The following is a 21,878-nucleotide window of genomic DNA, read 5'->3' as shown; positions in this document are numbered from 1 at the left end:
CGAAGCCAAGCCAAAGAAGATATGTAATTACACCAATAGGTCTCCAGGGGTCATCCCGGTGACCTTGTATATAAAGCAGTCCAGAGCTACAGTCTTGCCTTCCAAGTTCGTCTTGCAGAGAGCCAAGACCTCTTAGTGTACATATTAGTTTATTAAAGCTGTCTTATACTCGCACTGCTGGTGTGGGTATTGTCAGTACAAGTTTAAGTAGTTCCTTTGATTGTTCAGCATTCTCAGTCCCCATTAAGTAAATCACCATTGTCAGTCTTAAATTGACCAGAAGCTGTAGTTAAAACAAATTAACCGAAGAGTTTATAAGAAAAATCAGTTAAGAGTGTGTCTTTTAAAGCTTATAATGATGAGTCAACACCTTTGGAGATTTAATTAGATCTCTGTGTTAGGATAAAAGTGAATGATTAAAAGACTGTGATATAAAGAGCAGCAATTAGTAGGTAAGTGTGAATCCTATGGGAATAGGAAACAACAATATTGAGTGAACTGATCTGATTGAATCTTTGTTCCACTGTCTGAGAGGAAATCCTCTTTGGGTTTCTTCTACTCACTGAACAGCAGACTTGGTAGGGGTATTGATCTATAGCAAATTTGTTAATCATCAATTCATTTCCAGAACTTGGAAATATGTGAAATATACACTCTTTAATAAACAGAGCAGTGTATCAGCCAATGAGTGAAGATTTAGGGTCAGGCTTTATGACCTCAGAGGAGATCACAGTTCATTGTACGGCAGGAAAATCAAATTTTCAATAGACTCTACCTTCTTTGTAATAGTAAACTAAACCAGAAACTATGACAGCTTCCAAAAAGCACAGAGTATTGCAGTGGATGGAGAATAGGGTTATTTAATAATGAGCATGCAATCAATTTCAATCATAATCATCAGAATGGTCACCAAGCTTGATTACAAGGGAGATCCCAATCATCTCCATGGAAGGCAGCCTTTAACGCTTATAATTGAGAGAACATTTCAAGTAATTAGCGAACAACTAGTGTTCTAATACTGATCCAAATTATTTGCTTAGATAGATTTTTAGTTATGGGAAGCTGAAGTGTGGAAGAACTAACCCTGTTTTGTTCATACAGGTAGATATTGGGAGACAGTACAGCGTTTAGGAATCAATCAATTTTATGGGGCTCCAACGGCTATTCGGCTGCTACTGAAACACGGAGACAGCTGGGTCTCCAAGTATGATCGATCATCATTGAAGACCCTAGGCACAGGTAAATGACAGTGATTTCTTTTTACTCCAACCCTACTCCTTGGTGAGAGGAGAAGGCATGACCCACCAATTCAATAATAGAGGCCAAGATAAGCTGTAGGCCCGTCAGCCTTTAGTTCATGATAAATTATGTGCTGTAATATTTCCAGTCTCTGAGGTGAACCAGGCCTTACTGATGGCCCATTTAATCCTCTCTATTTTGCTGCATATTTTTGTATCCAATGTGTGCTTATGGTCAAAGATGGGTAGGGAAAGTTGGAGGGTTAATAAGGTGCTAGGGAAAATCAAGACTTTGATATGATGATGAGATTGGACTAGAGCTTATAGGATGTTCAAGGCATGTTTGAACTGATCAGGGTCTGGCTTCAATGAGAACCATCTTCAAATATCTGAGCACTGGGTGGAGGGTAGCCTTGAATGATTGGATTTAATGGATTGGGGAAATGTGTTTCAGCAGGATGACTGATGATTGAGTCTGTTTAGGTATTGGTAGTGGGGGAGGTGTGAGTGAGGTCCATTGAATTGAGGCCTTTGGTTGTGGGAAAGGGTATTGAACATGGATTAAATGGGGCTTGGTTTTAGGATTGAGGATATGGGAGAGGGTTTAAAGATTAGTGGAGGTCAGGGCTTCTAATGGAAATATTGGTGAGTCACAGGATTAGAGGGATCTCAGGAGTATTGCATGGGTCTTGGGAGAACTGGAGGGGACTTGAGGAGTACTGGGAAAATTGGATGGGATTGAGAGGATTGGATTTAGGCGGAATGGAAGAGCCTCAAGGGGTGGCATTGGATGGATCCTGAGGGGTAAAAGGTGAATGAAAGGATTGGGAGCAACAGGGCAATTAGGAGGCTGTGGAGATTGAAGGGATTTGTGGGGGCTGGGTAGTTGGGAGAATTCAGTGTTTTAGAGAGGGTGGGGAGGTTGGGTGATTAAGAGGATTGTTGTTAGAGCTTGAACCTTGGTGAGTTGTGAGGGCATATGAGGGTAGTGCCATGTTAATGGGATGTGGTGGGGTCAGAGGAAAAAAGATAGAAGTTCTTCTGCTATGTTCCAAATGGAGCATGCATGGGGAATGACAACATCCTGTACATGACTGATGAGGAAATTGGAACATGTGGGAGGGAAGTTTCAGAAACAGCTGTTATTCTATGTGGTATTGATTAACTAATAATATTTATCTTGCAGTTGGGGAACCTATTAACCATGAGGCCTGGCAGTGGTATCATAATGTTGTGGGAGAAGGCCGGTGTACCCTTGTAGATACTTGGTGGCAAACAGGTGAGGACTTCACTCAGCAAACTGAGAAGGCCGGTCACTTGGAAAATCTAGTACACATCCTCCTTTTTAACCACTGTGAACATCCAACAAATCCGTCAACTCTTGTATTTGTATGTGTGAGTTCTTAGACAACATATGGATGAAGGAAAAGGTTCTTTACTTTAAAGTTGTTGTAAACAGCACCATGAGGCTTCAAGTGTCCATTACAGATTTTCATACTGTGTTTCAGCCCCCTGCTGGCAGCCAAGTCTAATCAAACAGTAAGGTATGGCTAGTTGCCATGCAAACCTGATCACTATCATTACATCTCCCATTCTTAAAACAAAAGTAGCTTACTTTTAACTAACATGTTTTCTTTGTGTAACTCTGCAATTTTAACATCAGGAACTTACATTTTCAGTGTTATCAACATTGTTAACAATTTTTAAATTTGTTTTGTGTGTTCACATTTACAAACACTAAACCTTGAAGAGTGAATAAGATAGCACTGCTTCATTCTATAAAGGAGTCTTTAAATTTGCTCAAGGAATCTCTTAGGAGGATTCACATGTCTTGACGATCTCCTGATTGATTGTCCTTAAATCTGAGTTGCCTCAGACGATGTCTTCTCAGATGTGGATTCAGGTTGTTCAACAGTATCCGTCTTTCAATCTACTGTGTCTGGTCCCATTTGAAGATCTCGACAATTTCTTCACAGAACAGCACCTTCATCTGTCTGAATGATGTATGATCTTGGCTGGACTTCACTAAGGACAGTTCGCTTGAGTCCATAAGTTTGTTTTGTCTTTTACCCTTACTTGGTCACCAGTGTAGAGTTCTGATAGGTTTTTTGTTCCTTTGTCAAAATAATACTTTTGCTTTTCTTTCTGTTTTTCTTTGAACTTCCTCACCTTCTCTCCCTCTTTTGGTTTTAGGAGGTTCTCCTGAATGGGTAGGTTTGATCTTAGCCTACGTCCTGTAAGGAGTTGTGCTGGTGACATACCACACTCGGGCAGGGTTGTGCAGTATACTAGCATGCTCTGGTCTGTTTCACTGTCATTTTCCTTGTTCATCAGTCTTTTCACTCTCTGTACTGATTCTTCCACTAGACCATTGGACGGTTTAAAATGAGGACTTGACGTGGTTTTTACAAAGTCCCACTCTTTGGCAAACTGCCGGAACTTTAAATTGAAAAACTGGGGTCCATTATCTGTGAAGACCTTGCTTGCCACGCCATGTCTGAAGAATATGGCTTTCATACCTGTTCTTACAGGATCTGCAGTGGTGGTGTTCAGTCTGTACACCTCTGGATACAGGGAGTACAGTCTGTGACTACAAGATAGTCCTTCCCTTTGCATTTGAATAGATCAGCGCCTACCTCTGGTAAGGTCTGTGTGGTGCTGGGTGCAGCTTTAGTGGTTCTGCAGGATTGCTTGCTTGATATTTCCGGTATATTGTACAGTTTGACACTTCATTTGTTATATCATTGTTGATTCTTGGCCAGTACATCACCTCTCGTGCTCTTTTACACTTTTTGATTCCGAGATGTCCTCCATGGATCCTTTTAAGTATCTCTTTTCTTAGACTCTTTGAGATAAGGATTTTGCTTCCTTTGTAGATGATGTCTTCAACCACTGATAGTTCCACCAAGTAGTTCTAGTACTCTGAAACATTAGGTGAGCAGTCCTGCTTCATGTTGGGCCATCCATCCAAGATGTTTTTTCTCAGTTATCTCAGTGTTTCATCTTTGTTTGTCTCTGACTTTGAGCTCCATTTTTGCATCTGATATGGGCAGTGCACTTGTGATCATGTCCATAAAGGCATTCACGTCTTCCTCCATTTTGGTGTTTGCAGGCTCTCTCTTGTCAACAGCTCTAGACAACGTGTCTGCTCAGTACATTAGTTTACCCGGAGTGTACACTATATTCAGTGTAGAGCGTTGCAGTCTAATCATCATTTGTATTCTAAGTGGACATTCATTTAATGGCTTTTGGAACAATGAAATTAAGAGCTATGGTCAGTCTCTGCACTGATTGATTGTCCTGACACAAACTGATAAAATCTTTCACAGGCGTATGTGATGCTGAGCAGCTCCTTTTCAATTTGAGCATATCACGTCTCATTGAGGGTGATGCATATGCAATGGGCTGCCAGTCATCATATTTTTGCAGAAGAACTGCACCGAGCCCACTATGTGATGTGTCTGATGATATCTTGATGGGTCTCGCTGGGTCGTAAAACCTCAGAACTGGTTCCCCTGTGAGCAGTTTCTTTAGTTCCCTCCATGACTTTTCGTGCTCAAGATTGCACTCCCATTCGATATTCTTTTCTGTTATTCTTCTCAATGGAGCCATCTTTTCTGAGAGGTTGGATATGAATTTGCCCATATAGTTGACCATTCCATTAAACCTCTGTATGTCCTTTTTGCATTGTGGTCTTGGCATGTTCCCAGTGGTGGACACCTTTTTGGGATCTGGTCTGATGCCCTCACTGCCAATAATATCTCCTACAAATGTTAGTTCTATCACCCTGAGCTGGCATTTCTCTCTATTCAGCTTCAGGTTTGCTTTCCTTGTTGCTTCCAGCACTTTCCATAGTCTCTCATCATGCTCTATTCTCATTGTTCCCTTTGCTATGATGTCATCAATTGAAGAATCAACTCCGTCCAGGAGCTCATTGACCAGATGGATAGTTTTGTGATACACTTCAGGAGCTGAGGCAATTCCGAATGATCACCTTAGGAATCTGTATCTGCCAAATGGACTATTGAATGTGCCCAGTTTTGAACTTGCTTCACCCAATTTCAACTGCCAAAATCCTGATGATGCACCTAACTTGCTGAAAAACTTTGCATTTGCAAATTGTGACATGATTTCTTCACATATTGTTCTCTCTTTATTGCTCTGTTTAGATCTCTTGGATACAAGCAAATTCTAAGCTTTTCATTCTTTTTGTCCACAACAATGAGTGAACTCACCCACTCCGTTGGCTCATCTATTTTTTGAATGACATTCAGGCTTTCCAACCTGTCCAACTCTGCCTTTAGTTGTTTTTGAAGCACAAATGAAACTTTTCTACTTGGATGTATTATCAGTGGCACACATTTATCTAGTCTGATCATGTATTCTCCTGGAAGGCAGCCTAGACCCTGAAATAGATCATTGTATTCCTTCATAAGTTCATCATAGACTGTCTCTCCTTCGCTTTCCACACGAGGACTCTTTTTACAAGGTTCATTTTCTCACAGACTGTTAAACCTAGTACGGCCTGTACATCCTTTGGTACCATGATGAATGCTAGCATGTGCTCTTTGTCCTTGTGTTTCACATCAACCATTAATTCTCCTTACACTGATATATTGGTACCTGAATATCCTGTCACCTTCACATACATCTTTGGTCTCGTTCTAATCTTCTTAAAATCAGTCTCTGATATTACATTAATTTGTGCTCCAGTATCCAATTTAACTAAAATGTATATGTCATTCACTTTTAATCTCAACATCCGGTCTCTGTTTTCTTTCTTGTTTTCAGTCACAATGTTTACATAAAATTTCTCTCTCCCTTTCATCTACTGTACGAACCTTGCTTTATTGCACTTGGTTCCTACAGCAACTGGCATAATGGTTGCTTTTGTTGCACATATAGCATGTTTTACCATATACTGGACATTTTTTTGGTGGGTGTTGTGTACCACATCAACGACATGGCTTTTGATTGTCCCTTTCATATTTGTTCGCTTACCATGCCTCTCTTTCCACTTTGGCACGCTTTTTGTTAAATGGTTTATGTCTGTTCTTGCCCACTGCATCCACGTTGCAGCTAGTTTCATTGAATAACTCTTTTGCCTGTGTTTTTACAGTTTCTGTAACCCTACAGAGTGCTATGGTTTTTTCCAGGTCTAGATTTTGCTCTCCTAGCAGTCTTTCCCTGAAACTATTATCTGGAATATCACACACAAGTATCAGCGAGTCGGTCAGTTCACCAAATTCACACGTTTTGCTTCTGTTTCTCAATTCAGTCACATACTGATCAATACTTTCTTTAATTTTTTGTACAAATGTGAAAAATCTGTGCCTCTCAAACACCACACTACATTTAGCTATTCAGTATGCCTCAAACTGTTCCATTATTTTTTCCAGTTTCATTTTGTCTCCTTCAGCACCAAATGTGAAGTTATTATACACCTCCAGGGCTTCATCACCCACGACATGTAAGAAAACTGACTCTTTCACTTTCTCACTTTTCTTGTCAGCTCTGACTGCCACTAAATACAATCCAAAATGCTGTTTAAATCTGTTCCAATTTTCAGCCACATTACTTGTCAACTGAAGTTTTGCTGGTATATATAATCCTTCCATTTTTCACTGTGTTAGCTTCTCTTCACTGATCATTTGCTGACTTTAGAGTTTATCTTTTAAGTATTTCCTAATTTCCTTCATCCCACTTCTGACACCATGTTTCATCTTGTATTTGTATGTGTGACTTCTTAGACAACACATGGAAGAAGGAAAAAAGTTATTTACTTTAAAGTTGCTGTAAACAGCACCATGAAGCAGGCCATGAGGCTCCAGTACAGATCAGCGTACTGTGTGTCAGCCCCCTGCTGGCAGCCAAATCTAATCAAACAGTAAGGCATTGCTAGATGCCATGAAAACCTGATCACTATCATTCTATCAACCAGCATCTGTGGTTGCTTCAACTGTCAAATTCCAAAATCTAGAAATCCTTTTCTCCAATTCTCCTCCTTTCAGATGCTCCTTAAAGCCTTTGACCAGGCTTTAGGTCCAGCCTAATATTGCTTTATGGCTACTCCAGACACATAAATACTGAATCCCCCTCATCCTCTCCTGCCAGCCAACCAGACTCCACATCCAACACATTTCTGGCACTTATTACAGGATCTCAACACCAGACACATTTTTCCCTCTCCTCCGTGATTCCCTCATGCACTCATCCCTCTCCACCTATCACCCCCCCCCCACCTTCCTCTGTGCCTGTAGGAGATGCAACACTTGAGTCCACCTCCCTCTCTTACCACGGTCTGGGGCCCCAAAAAGGCCTTTCAAGAGAAGCAACACTTCACTTGTATATCCAGAGTACTTATTTACTGCATCCGGTGCACCTCTTATGGCATTCTCTACATGGAGAGACCAGTTGCTGACTGGGAGATCACTTCGCTCAGCTCCTCTGCTTTGTTTGCAAACACAGCGACCTCCCAGTGGCAAACCATTTCAATTTCAGGTCACACTCCCTCGCTCACATATCTGTCCATGGCCTTAGGTACTGTCCCACCCTGACCACCTGCAGATTGGAGGAACAACACCTTATTTTCCTTCTGGGCACCCTTTAGCCACATGGCATGAACATTGACTTTACTGCTTTCCATTAAAACTGCTTGCCTTTTCTTTCCCCTCCCTCCTTTTCCTGTCCTACCAGTTCATTTTTTTTTTGTGGAATATTTTATTTTAATTTTCATAGACTTGTCAAACATTATGATCTTTTTTAACATTCGTGTAACATACAGAGTCTGTATTTATCCCCCCCCTTCCCCTCCCACCTGTGTTTGTCTGAAAGTACCGTCAATTAAATGACCTCAATAGCAAAATGAAAAACAACCCATATATTCTCCCCTCCTCTTTTCCCCCTCCAGTTTATCTTTACCTCCTGGCATCAATAACCAAGCTATTGGTGCTAATCCCCTGCCATTTTGAGACGTACCTAATGCACCCATCTACCACTTGTATCTCCCACCCTTTCTTTGAGCTCCCCATACTCATTCTTACTTCTAAATATTCATTCATCTTTAAACATTAACATTATGAAAAAAAACACACATCTTCCCTTGTATTTACAGTCCATCTTTTCCTGATTCTCACTTTTCACCTTATTTAGATTTACATTTAATCCCGAAGTGGTGGAAGGGTTCTTACAAAGTCCATTGTCTCTTGGATTCTTAAAAAAACTTTCCCCTCCTGCCCTTACTATTTTCAGTGTTGCTGGATGAAGGAGGGTAAAGTTGATTCCTTTTTGTTTAAGGCTCTTTTTAACTGGGTCAATTTCCCCTCTGCGTTTCAATAGTGCTGCGCTTATGTCCAGGTAGTCCTTCCAGTTCTTTCACCCACACAGCCCTACCATCCTCCCTCGCCCTCATTGGTGCTGTCCCCTCCCTCCTTTCTCCACTTATCATCTCCTGCCTTGCCACCCCACCCCCACTTCCACCCTCCTACTCTTTTGTTTAGATGCCTGCCAGCATTCTCTCATACTTTGATGAAGGGCTCAAGCCCGAAATGTCAGTTATGTATCTTTGCCTTTGCTACATAAAGGACATTGTTTTACCTGCTGAGCTTCTCCAGCTTTTAGTGTTTTTACTTCAACCACGGTATCTGCAGAATTTTGTGATTTACTTGGAATTATCTATGGCCTCTTTGAAAAATTGTATTTAATTTGCAGCCATGTTGTTACACTGAAGAAACTGTATTCTCATATTTTTGTCAGGGGAGTTCAGTGATGATTTGGCTATAATGGTTACCTAAGACACAAGCCAACAAAGAGGACAACTTTAAATTCTCTTGCTTGGCACTGAAAGTTCAGTAGGTCTCAAGGAATCATTGATAACCTTGCTACCATTTTAACAGTTGCAACATGGCAGATTCCATTTTAAAAGAAACCGAGAGGTGGTATTTAAAAAATCCACCTCATTTAAGCTGCACCTCAGATAATTGGCCAGGGATGAATGGCAGTAATTAGCAAAGTGTCAGTGGAGTGGGTGGGAGGAGCAGTTGGTGATCAAGGCACCCATAGTGGATCAACATAGAGAACTTGTTCTTTTGTCAGGCTATGGATTGGCAGTTATGTTTGGGGGTGAGTAGGTATGGTGCAATGGTGGAGAGAGTGCAGAGTGATTAAAGGTTAGTTAGGGATTTATTTGACTGGGGTTGCAGTCCAGCTTTGTTCCAGGAAGTCCTAGATGTCCTTGAACTACACAAAGGTGAAGTTCAATGATTCCATCCCATATAAGTGTGTCTCTACCCTAAAATATCCAGTAGAATTTTAGACACAAAATGATCTGCAAATGGCTGTAAATATGTTTGTCAATTTTCAGTTGCCTAACATTGAAATAAACAGTGTTATGCAATAGATTTTCTGGACAATGTTGTTTGTGGGCACTGCTTCTTATGGTAACTGAAATATGAAACATGCCCTCTGACTTGATTGAGTGAAGCTGACTCAATGTTTTATATAGCAACAGAAATTGTTGGACACACTCAGCAGGTCGGTCAGAATATATCGAAAAAGGAACAGTTAAGGTTTCAAATCCAAGAGCCCTTTATCAGAACTGGGCAGGAGAAAAAACCCCCAACTAAACAGTAGTGTAAAATGTGGGGAAGGATTGATCAAACAATGAGAATAATTCTGGTAGGGTGAGACGAAATGCACCCGCGTAGCAGTAAGAGTAGCAATTATAATGAGATTATATTTTTTTGTCTGTGTAATATGTCAAAACCAGACTTTTGACATTACATCCCAGATCCTAGTGGGGGCTACCAAGTAGGCCAGACTAAAACAAAAAAAGAAAAACATAAACCAAATGACGATATAGCCAGATCTAATACAGATAGAAGAAATAATGAATTATCTAAAGTTGGAGAATTTGATATTGAGTCTGCAACATGTCTATATGGAAGATGAAGTGCTGTTCCTCAAGCTTGCATTGGCCGAGGAGGAGTCATGTGATGGAGTAGATGCCGGTAGGGAAAACCAGCCCTCTCCAGGAAAATAGGATAAAAGTTAGGAAAAAGCAAAGCATAACAAAAATAAAATGTAAGAAATAGAAGATAAAGATACAGAGAAGAGAAAGAAGATGGCTCCCAAGAAGGAGAAAGTAAAAGCAACTGGAAAAAAAGAAGTAGAAAAGACGCCGGAGAAGATAGAAGAAGGCCTTACCTGCACAAAGGAACAGGACGCTGTGGTGGCGAGGAGCGCCCGACCCTCGAGGTCAGTACCTGCCCTGCGGAGTCGCGACCCACCAGCCGGTGCACTAAAAAAAATGGCTCTTGGAGCCAAACAAAAGTGCGCAACCAAAGGAGAAAGAGGACACCGGCGGAAGGGGGGCTCATCAGAGGAGCGGGCTGTCATAGAGCGAACAGCTGAGGGGCGCCCGACACCAGGGCACTCAGCTGAAGGACGAGGAAGCCAGCAGAAGAGGGAGCGATGAAACAGATGAGGGGGACAGGCGGAAGGATGACTGACAAGAAGATCAACGTCAGGAAGCACAACAGACAAGCAGCCCACGAGAGGAGGACCAGCAACAAGAGGCCCAGCAAGAAGAGGCCTGACAAAGAGATACAAGCAGCTGATCAGGAAAAACAGAAGAGAGACAGACACAAAGAAGAGAAGAAGAAGATACAAACACAGATACAGACACAGAAGAAGAAGACCACAGAGAATTAGAAGGTAAAACTGATGGACAAAGAGAAATAAAAGGTAAAACTGATGAACAGAATATAGATAAAGTCTTTTTTGAAGAACAAATGAGATCATTAAAAGAATGGTTGTCATTAGAGTTTAATGCAATTAAAAGGAAAATGAAAAGAACAGAAGATAAAATGCAGAGGTTAGAACTGGCCATGACAGAAATAGGGAAAAGAGTAGAAAATGTGGAAGAGCGGGAAACGGCTGTAGAAATGGAAGTAAATGACTTAAGTTATCTCAGAAAATTGATATGTTGGAAAATTATAGTAGGCAAAACAACAAAATAGTGGGCCTCAAGAAGGGTGAAGAAGGCACAGACATGAAGGAATTTAAAAAAAAAAAGATGGATCCCAAAGGTCCTGGGAATGACAGAAATGCAGGAAGGAATGGAAATGGAAAGGGCACACAGAGCATTAGCTCCGAAAACACAGGCACATCAAAAACCAAAATCCATCTTAGTAAAATTTTTGAGATACACGACAAGAGAAAATATACTGGAACGGGCAAGGAAAAAAGTTAAAGAAGATAATAAACCATTGGAATACAAAGGTCAAAAATATTTTTTTACCCAGATATAAGTTTTGAACTCTTAAAGAGGAGGAAGGAGTTCAATACAACGAAATTGATTTTATGGAAAAAAGGTTACAAATTCATATTAAAACATCCTGCCATACTTAAAATATACCCGGGGAGTAAAACAGACTGTTCTCGGATCCAGAGAAAGCGCAAGAATTTGCAGAACGTTTGCAGGAAAGGAGAAGAGATGAAGAGATGTAACAAGAATGAAAAATGGTGATAAAGTATATATAAAGATGTAAAAACAATGTATATGTAAAGAACTAAAGAGGGAAAAAAGAAGGGAAGGAAGGAAGTAAGGGGGAAAAAGAGAGAGCTTTGTTATATGTGTTTTAAAAAAAAAAAAAAATGTTTTCTGGAGAGGGCTGGGTAGAGGGGGAATAACCATCACTGCAAAATCAGTTGACGCTGCGAACAAGATCGCAATCCAAATGAAAAGGGGAGTTGTGGTTGCCTGGCAAGGGATATGGGGCAACTCAGAGAGGGTGTTAAGGTATTAGTGGATGTGGGAACTACAGGGATACTTTATGTTTTAAATGTGTTGTTGTACATTAAGTGTAATAAGAGAAAACTAAGAGATGAAAATGGGGAAAAGGGGGATGGAGGTGGCAAAGAGTTGGAAAAGAGGTGTATGCAAGATATAAGATTGCCATGTTGAACTATATGACTATAAACATTAATGGAATACATAACCAAATTAAAAGGAAGAGGCTATTAAATTTATTGAAGAAGGAAAAAAATAGATATAGCATTTGTGCAGGAAACGCATCTAACTGAAGCGGAACATAACAAATTAAAGAGAGACTGGGTAGGACATGTAACGGCAGCATCCTATAATTCAAAAGCTAGAGGTTTAGCTATACTAGTTAACAAAAATGTACCAATCAAAATAGAGGAGGAAATAATAGATCAGAAATAATATACTCAGAATTTTGGAATTTGCTCAATATATATGCGCTTAACGAGGAGGAACTTTGGGGGACATCCGATGCGCTCTAGTATTTGCCAAAGCCCTTTCCTGCTCACGGTGTCGAAGGCTTTGGTGAGGTCAACAAAGGTGATGTAGAGTCCTTTGTTTTGTTCTCTGCACTTTTCTTGGAGCTGTCTGAGGGCAAAGACCATGTCAGTGGTTCCTCTGTTTGCGCGAAAGCCGCACTGTGATTCTGGGAGAATATTCTCGGCAACACTAGGTATTATTCTACATGATTATCCAACTGCACGAAAACCAACAAGGTCGGGTCAGATACAGCAATGAGCTCTCTGAACCCTTCTCCATTAACAATGGCGTGAAGCAAGGCTGTGTTCTCGCACCAACCCTCTTTTCAATCTTCTTCAGCATGATGCTGAACCAAGCCATGAAAGACCCCAACAATGAAGACGCTGTTTACATCCGGTACCGCACGGATGGCAGTCTCTTCAATCTGAGGCGCCTGCAAGCTCACACCAAGACACAAGAGAAACTTGTCCGTGAACTACTCTTTGCAGATGATGCCGCTTTAGTTGCCCATTCAGAGCCAGCTCTTCAGCGCTTGACGTCCTGCTTTGCGGAAACTGCCAAAATGTTTGGCCTGGAAGTCAGCCTGAAGAAAACTGAGGTCCTCCATCAGCCAGCTCCCCACCATGACTACCAGCCCCCCCACATCTCCATCGGGCACACAAAACTCAAAACGGTCAACCAGTTTACCTATCTCGGCTGCACCATTTCATCAGATGCAAGGATCGACAATGAGATAGACAACAGACTCGCCAAGGCAAATAGCGCCTTTGGAAGACTACACAAAAGAGTCTGGAAAAACAACCAACTGAAAAACCTCACAAAGATAAGCGTATACAGAGCCGTTGTCATACCCACACTCCTGTTCGGCTCCGAATCATGGGTCCTCTACCGGCACCACCTACGGCTCCTAGAACGCTTCCACCAGCGTTGTCTCCGCTCCATCCTCAACATCCATTGGAGTGCTTACACCCCTAACGTCGAAGTACTCGAGATGGCAGAGGTCGACAGCATCGAGTCCACGCTGCTGAAGATCCAGCTGCGCTGGATGGGACACGTCTCCAGAATGGAGGACCATCGCCTTCCCAAGATCGTGTTATATGGCGAGCTCTCCACTGGCCACCGTGACAGAGGTGCACCAAAGAAAAGGTACAAGGACTGCCTAAAGAAATCTCTTGGTGCCTGCCACATTGACCACCGCCAGTGGGCTGATAACGCCTCAAACCGTGCACCTTGGCGCCTCACAGTTTGGCGGGCAGCAACCTCCTTTGAAGAAGACCGCAGAGCCCACCTCACTGACAAAAGGCAAAGGAGGAAAAACCCAACACCCAACCCCAACCAACCAATTTTCCCTTGCAACCGCTGCAATTGTGTCTGCCTGTCCCGCATCGGACTTGTCAGCCACAAACGAGCCTGCAGCTGACGTGGACTTTTTACCCCCTCCATAAATCTTCGTCCGCGAAGCCAAGCCAAAGAAGAACGAGGAGGATCAAAAGTTTATGCCGGATATTTTTTTGAAGATTGCAGACACACAAGGAGGGGATTTTAACCTTAATTTGGACCCAATGCTGGATAAAAGAATAAAGTAGCCAAATTCATGGTTAAATCAATGCAGGAAATGAAACTTATGGATATATGGAGGAGGTGACACCCAAGAATGAAGGAATTTTCATATTATTCGAGTAGGCAGCCAATATTCAAGGGAGAGTCAGGAAAACTGAGTATAAAGCTAGACTACTATCAGATTATTCATTCTTATTATTAGCAATAGAACTGGAGGACATATAGATGGAGGTTAAACTCCATGCTACTTAAAAGACAGGAATTTAGGGAGTTTATTTAACGCCAAATTAAAACATATTTTGAAATAAACACAGGATCAGTGAAAGACAAATTTATATTATGGGACACAATGAAATCCTTCATTAGAGGGCAGATAATAAGTTATGTGACTAAGATGAAAAAGGATTACAATCGGGAAATATAGCAGTTGGAAAGGGAGATGGTAAGTACAGAAAAGGAATTAGTAAAAAGGGACAATATAACGAAAAGGAGAGAATTGGCGAACAAAAAAATTAAATACGAAACATTACAACATTCAAGGTGGAAAAGAACATAATGAAAACAAAGCAAAAGTATTACGAACTGAGCGAAAAAACACACAAAATATTAGCCTGGCAACTTAAAACAGAACAAGCTAAAAGAACCATACTGGGATCAAGGAAAAAGGACAAACAAATGACATATAATCCAACAGAGATTAATGAAAATTTTAAGGAATTTTATGAACAGTTGTATCAAACTGAAAACCAGGGGAAAGATGACAAAATAGAGGAATTTTTAGCTAAAATTGAATTGCCGAAATTGCAAGAAGAGGAACAAAACAAACTAATAAAACCATTTGAAATAGAGGAAATACAGGATATATTAAAAATAAACTGCCGAACAATAAAACACCAGGAGAGGATGGATTTCCAATAAAATTCTATAAAACATTTAAAGAGTTATTAATTCCTCCTCTCCTGGAAGTAATGAACCAGATAGAAGAAACACAAAACTTGTAAGACAACAATAATTGCAGTAATACCAAAGACTGAGAAGGATCCATTAACACCAGCATCATATAGACCAATATCTCTACTTAACTTAGACTATAAGATAATAGCAGAATTATTAGCAAACAGATTGGCCGATTGTGTACCTAAAATAGTAAAACAAGATCAAACTGGATTTATTAAGAAAAGACAAACAGCAGACAATGTCTGCAAACTGATTAATCAAATTCATGCAGTTCAAGGAAATAAGAAACCAACAGTGGTTGTTGCTCGAGACGCAGAAAAAGCCTTTGACAGAGTAGAGTGGAATTACTTATTTAAAGTATTACAGAAGTTCAATCTACCAGAAAAATATATAAATTGGATTAAAGCATTGTATAATGGACTGTTGGCGAAGGTAACAGTCAATGGATATGTATCAAGTCACTTTAAATTAAGTAGGTCAACTAGATAGAGATGTCTACTATCCCCCTCATTGTTCGCCTTAGCAATAGAACCTTTGGCAGAATTGATAAGAATAGAAAATAAAATAAAAGGGATAAAAATAAAGGAGAAGGAGTATAAAATCAGCTTATTTGCAGATGACATCATAGTATACCTAACAGAACCAGAGGTATCAGTAAAAGAATTACATAAGAAATTGAAGGAATATGGAGAAATATTGGGTTATAAGATCAACACAAAGAAAAGTGAAGTGATGCCAATGAATAATGCAAACTATACAGAATTTAAAAAAGAATCACCATTTAAATGGCAAACACAAGCAATCCGATACCTAGGGATCAGGTTAGATAATAACTTAAGCCACTTGTACAAACTAAATTATCAGCCACTAATAAAGAAATTGCAGGAAGACTTAGAACATTGGAAGGAATTACCACTAACGTTGATAGGGAGTGTAAACTGCATTAAAATGAATGTGTTCCCAAGGATACAATACTTATTTCAAATGTTACCAATTCCTTTAACAGAAAAATTATTTAAGGAACTAAAGAGAATAATAAGGAAATTCTTGTGGAAAGGGAGGAATCCAAGGGTAGCGATGGATAAATTAGCAGAGAGGTATAATCAAGGTGGTTTGCAGTTACCAAATTTTAGAAATTATTATAGAGTCGAACAATTAAGGTATTTATCAGATTTTTACCAGACAAGGGAAAAACCAGACTGGACTAAGATAGAACTAGATAAAATAGGGGAAAAGGTACCAGACATATACTTTATAAGTAGGATGAAAAGCTGATGCAATATAAAAACTCACCAGTACTGCATCATTTACTTAATACATGGAAGAAGATCCACTTAGAAAGGAAAAAGAACAAATGATCAAATACCAAAATTACTATTGACGCAAAATCCGCTAATCCCTTTTACAGTAGACAACCTTTCCTTTAGAGATTGGGAGAGAAAAAGAATCAAAAGAATAGAAAATTGTTTTTTGGGAAATAATTTATTAACATTTGAACAGTTGAAGTACAAATATGGAATAACTCATGGTACAATGTTTGCATATCATCAATTGAAAGCTTATTTAAAGGATAAATTAGGAAACAACTTGAGGTTACCTGAAGGAAGCAGCTTTGAAGACGTGATTACAGACACAATGATAATTAAAAGATTTATAACCAACATGTACATTACGCTGTAAGATAAGGAAAATGAAATAAACTATAAACCTAAGCAGAAGTGGGAAAAGGATCTAAACATAAAGATAAAAAATGAAGTATGGGAAAAGTTATGTTCTGGAACTACGAAGAATACAATAAACACAAGGCTATGCGTGATACAGTATAATTGGTTACACAGGGTATATATTACTCCTCAAAAATTAAAAAAATGGGACAATGTTATTGGATAGATGTTTCCGCTGTAAGAAGGAAATGGGAACAACATTACATGCAACTTTGGCATGTATGAAAGTAAAAACGTTTTGGGAAGAATTAAGTCAGATACTAAATAAAATTACAAAGCATAACATAGCAAAAAAAACAGATATTTCTTTTAAGTAACATAAGAAGTAGAGAATTAGGCCTCAAATTGGATAAAGTGTAAAAAAAATTCATTATGAAAGCCTTAGCGATACCAAAAAAATATATATTGTAAACTTGGAAAATGGAAGAGAGCATGAGTACACAGCAATGGTACATGGAAATGAATAAATATATTCCATTGGAGAAAAATAACATATAATTTAAAAAATAAAGTCACAATGTTTGAACATATTTGGGATCTATACATGGAACATATCAGAGAGAGTTTGCCTATAACCTTCATCCCCTAAAATGAGAATGAAAATGATAAGACGACAAAATGACTAGATTCAGTGTGTAATAAATAGATGACGCATTTTTATTTTTATGTTTATTTTCCTTTGTGTGAAGATTTTTTTAAATGGTTTTATTGTATTGTAAATGTTGAATATTTATGAGTTTTGGAGGGGGTTGGATAGAGGGGAGGGAGGGAAAAGGGGAAAAAAGGGGGAAGAAAAGACCACTGTGTAAATTTAATGAGAAACGTTTGTACATATTTTGGTTGATATGGTTCATAGTGTGAAAAATAAAAAAATATTTTAAAGAAGCTTGCATTGGTCAAAGGCAACATGCAAATACTACAGAGTGGGAGAAGGATAGCAAATCAAAGTAGCAATCAACTCAGAGCTCAGAACACAAGATATGGCAATATATGCATACGTCTCTCAGTGAGGCTGAGATACATTGTAGTTTCCTAGAGAAATTTAAGGTTGAATCTTCAATGCTATTAAGATAAAAGGATAAAATCAGAGGAAAGAAAACTGCAATGTTTCACATTTATTCTAAAAGAGCAGTGTTAATGGTGAGGAAGCTGTGAAAAACAATCATTCTGAAGAACATTGATAGCCAATTAGAGTTGTATAAATATTAGAGGAAACTAGCATGAAATTGTCAAAAGTAATTGATGAAGGAATAAGGTGTGTAAAGACAATTCAGTTCTGAGAAACATTATAGGAAGTCATTCAGCCATTTGAGTCCATGTTGACTCTCGGCAAAGCATCAGTATAATTTTCCCTCATCGTCTCCCTCAGCTTATACCTTGATAGGTCAACCTTTTTCTCACATATGGCCACCAATTTCCTCCTTTGAGTTTTTGACACATACCTACATTGAGGGGTAATTTACAGTAGCCAGTGTTTCTTTGGGGTGCAGGAGGAAACTGGAGCACACAGAGAAAACGTAGTGATGGTTGAATGTGAGAACTCCACCTCGTCAACATTTGAGCTGTGAGGCCACAGCTCTATTTACTTCATCACTTTGTCTTCAGAGGTGGTGTCTAGAGATTTACAATAAGCATATGATGATTGTCACATTCCAGGGTGATTAACCAAACTGATACTCTTGGATAACTGGAGCAATAGTGGCAAGACTGCAAAAAATTTTAAGGGATAGAAAACAGTTATTGTGAATAGTTGTTCTATTGAAAAGAAGTGCATGGTGACAATCCCTGTAGTTCACTCCAGGTCATTTGTTTTTATCTTGTACCAAAGGGCCTACTACATCATACCCTGGCCACACTCTCTTCTCCCTCTTCCCAATGGGGAGAGGACTCGTGAATTGAAATCACTCACAATCAGACAAAGACAGTTTCTTCCCTGCTGCTGTCATGCTCCAGAATGATCCCTACCACAGTGCTCTCAAGCTGCCTTTCCTTTTTACTTTTTGATATTTTTTCTTCCATTTGAATTCTATACTCTGTAATTGTGTTCTTGCTCTTCATTTTGATATGGCTGTATGTATGTTGTCTTACAGCATGGAAACAGGCCCATGGGCCCAGTCTGTCCATGCCAAACACCATGACCTCCTGCTTTAGTCCCAGTTGCCCATATTAGGCCTATACACCTCCTATCCATGTAGTTATCCAAGTGTTTCTTAAAAGAAGCTAACGTACCTGTCTCTACCACTTTGTCAGGCAGCTCACTCCATATGATCACCCTCCTCTCTCTGAAAACATAACCCTTTGATTCCCTTAACCTCCCCCTCACCTTGTAGTTACGTCCTCTTGCCTTAGATTCTCCTGCTCTAGGAAACAGATTGTCTATGGGTCTAAGACCTAAATAAGCTCCCCTCTCAACCTCCTGCAATCTCAGGAAAACAGGCCTAATTTTCCAGTCTCTCACAATAACTCAAACTTCCCCAATCCTGGCAACAACTTCATAAACCTCTTCTGCACCCTTTCTGACTTTATAATATATTTCCTATATCTTGATGACCAAAACTGCATACAATATTGCAAGTGTAGTCTCACTAATGTCTTGCGTAACTTCAACATTTATGTCCCAGCACCTGTGTATTCAATGCACTGACCGATGAAGGCAAGTATCCCAAACACTCTCTTTACTACTCTGTCTTCCTGAGCTGCCATCAATAATAAAGTTATGTACCTGTACCCTTAGGTTCCTCTGCTTCATAACCCTTTGTACAATCCAGGCATTAACAGAATAAGTCCTGCCCTTGTACAATTTAGCCAAACGTACCTTCTCTTCAAGTTGAACTACATCCGCCATTCATTAGCCTGCTTCCCCATCTATTCTCCTATTGTAAACCAAGGTTACCTTCTTTACTATCCACTGTAGCACATATTTACAGGTCATCAGCAAACTTGTTCACCTTGCCACAAGCATCCTTGTCCAAATAAATTTTGTATGTTACAAAAAGCAAAAGCTCCAGTATTGAATCCTGAGATACTCCACATATCACTATTGTTATGACCAGACCAGCAGTAATAGAAATTCATCAAGACAATGGCATCTTCAAAACAATAATTTATATTAGTAACTATTAATAACATAACGCTTCTTACTTAACTAACATAATCCCACTATATGCACGTGTGTGTGTGTGTGTGTGTGTGTGTGTGTGTGTGTGTGTGTGTGGGATGGGGGTGGGGGGGGAGATCCCAAAACCATTACAGTTTAGGCATGATTGTAAAATGAATAAATTTTTAAAGGTCATTCAGTTATATGTTGAAACTCAGATTCTTTAAATTGTTGCTCAAAAGTAATTATAGAGTAGGTGTGAGGCATCAGACTTCTCAAAACTCACAAAATTCTTGTAGAGTTGTTTTCAGAGAATTGTTTCTTCAGATGAATGATTTTCCTCTCTTGCATGGAGGTTTCAGAACATGTTTTCTTCCATAATGATTTCACAAACCCTGGCAAGGGTTTCATGAAGAGGACATGGTGAAACTGTCCTCTTTTCAAAGAGATGGCTGGAGTGGCTTTTCCTTACCACTGATTTTGTGTATTTCCCATGATAAAGAGAATACAACACAAACTACTTCTCTGACTGGAGGCTATGCATTTCTGACCTCAGATGAAAACTTCTTTCTTTCTTTGGCTTGGCTTCGCGGACGAAGATTTATGGAGGGGGTAAAAAGTCCACGTCAGCTGCAGGCTCGTTTGTGGCTGACCAGTCCGATGCGGGACAGGCAGACACGATTGCAACGGTTGCAAGGGAAAATTGGTTGGTTGGGGTTGGGTGTTGGGTTTTTCCTCCTTTGCCTTTTGTCAGTGAGGTGGGCTCTGCGGTCTTCTTCAAAGGAGGCTGCTGCCCGCCAAACTGTGAGGCGCCAAGATGCACGGTTTGAGGCGTTATCAGCCCACTGGCGGTGGTCAATGTGGCAGGCACCAAGAGATTCCTTTAGGCAGTCCTTGTACCTTTTCTTTGGTGCACCTACTAGAGTAATATTAAAGATGTCTCCTTGAAGTGTCTTTAATCACATGACATGACCTCATTGTTGTCTTTGAAGTCTCTTCAAACCACTTCAAAAGTATGAATCATGAGCATAGGACTCCGGCCTGTCTGCCCAGGTCATTGAAGCAAGAACTTGCTTGTTTGAACAGATGTAATCTCTCAGCAAACACTGTTGTCTTAGTTTCAATGAAGAACCACTTCAGTTTTTATGGCTGTTTACCCAGCTTCAGCCAACAATGGTTTAGCAGACATTTAGATAAAAATGTTTTTTGTGTGTAAGGATCTGTGGTGTCTATGAGTGTGCTCCTGTCCAACCCACATTTCCTTTACTAAGAAATATATATTTTATAACTAAAGATGAATAATAACAGAATTCTGTCATACTATCCTCCCGTTTGAAAACTGCCCTCTATAACCACTCTCTGACTTCTATCACTGAGCCAATTTTTTCATCCAGTTGGTTAAATGGTCTCCTATCCTTATCAAACACTATACTAAAATTCTTATAAATAACATCAATTGTTTTGCCCTCTTTGTCACATCTTCAAAAAATTCTATTAAGTTCATGAGTCACAATTTCTCACACACAAATCCATGCTGGTTCTCCTTAATTTTCCCCTGGCCATCCAATTGTTGATTCTCTGAGAATCCTCTCCAGCAGTTTCCCTACCACTAGCATCAGACTAACAGCTATGGTTACCTGGATTATCATGCAGCCATTTAAAAATAATTGTACCATATTTGCTATCCTCTGGACCCCAGAACATCTCATGTCCTCAGTGAGGAATTAAAATGTCTGTTAAGATCTCAACAATTTCCTTCCCTTCTTTCCACAATGTTAAATGATGCACTTAGTCTGGACCCAGAGATTTATCCACGTTGATATCTCATCTTTACTGAAACCTTAGGTTATCTTTAGTTAACTCCCTCTCTTCACACTCCTGACATCCTATTCCACAATAAACACATTCACAAAAATGTTGACCTATTAAACTGCTCATGGTAGAACCCTTCTCACTGCATCAGATATAATGTGACAAATAAACAAACTTATTTTGAA

General features: G+C 39.7%; 1 protein-coding gene across 4 annotated transcripts in view; it reads left to right on the top strand.

Annotated features, from left to right (window-relative positions):
* Nucleotides 1-21,878, top strand: part of LOC138760786 (acetyl-coenzyme A synthetase 2-like, mitochondrial) — a 98,827-nt gene that overhangs the window by 47,277 nt on the left and 29,672 nt on the right. For all 4 annotated transcript variants that reach the window (XM_069931875.1, XM_069931874.1, XM_069931873.1 and 1 more), the window contains exons 7-8: nucleotides 1,102-1,239; nucleotides 2,425-2,517. In XM_069931875.1, the coding sequence (XP_069787976.1) occupies nucleotides 1,102-1,239; nucleotides 2,425-2,517 (231 nt within the window). The remainder of the gene's footprint in view (nucleotides 1-1,101; nucleotides 1,240-2,424; nucleotides 2,518-21,878) is intronic.

Source organism: Narcine bancroftii, chromosome 4 (assembly GCF_036971445.1).
Source record: "Narcine bancroftii isolate sNarBan1 chromosome 4, sNarBan1.hap1, whole genome shotgun sequence".
Lineage (NCBI taxonomy): Eukaryota > Metazoa > Chordata > Chondrichthyes > Torpediniformes > Narcinidae > Narcine > Narcine bancroftii.
The sequence above is the reverse complement of the archived record's forward strand: the minus strand, read 5'-3'. Positions and strand labels throughout refer to the sequence as shown.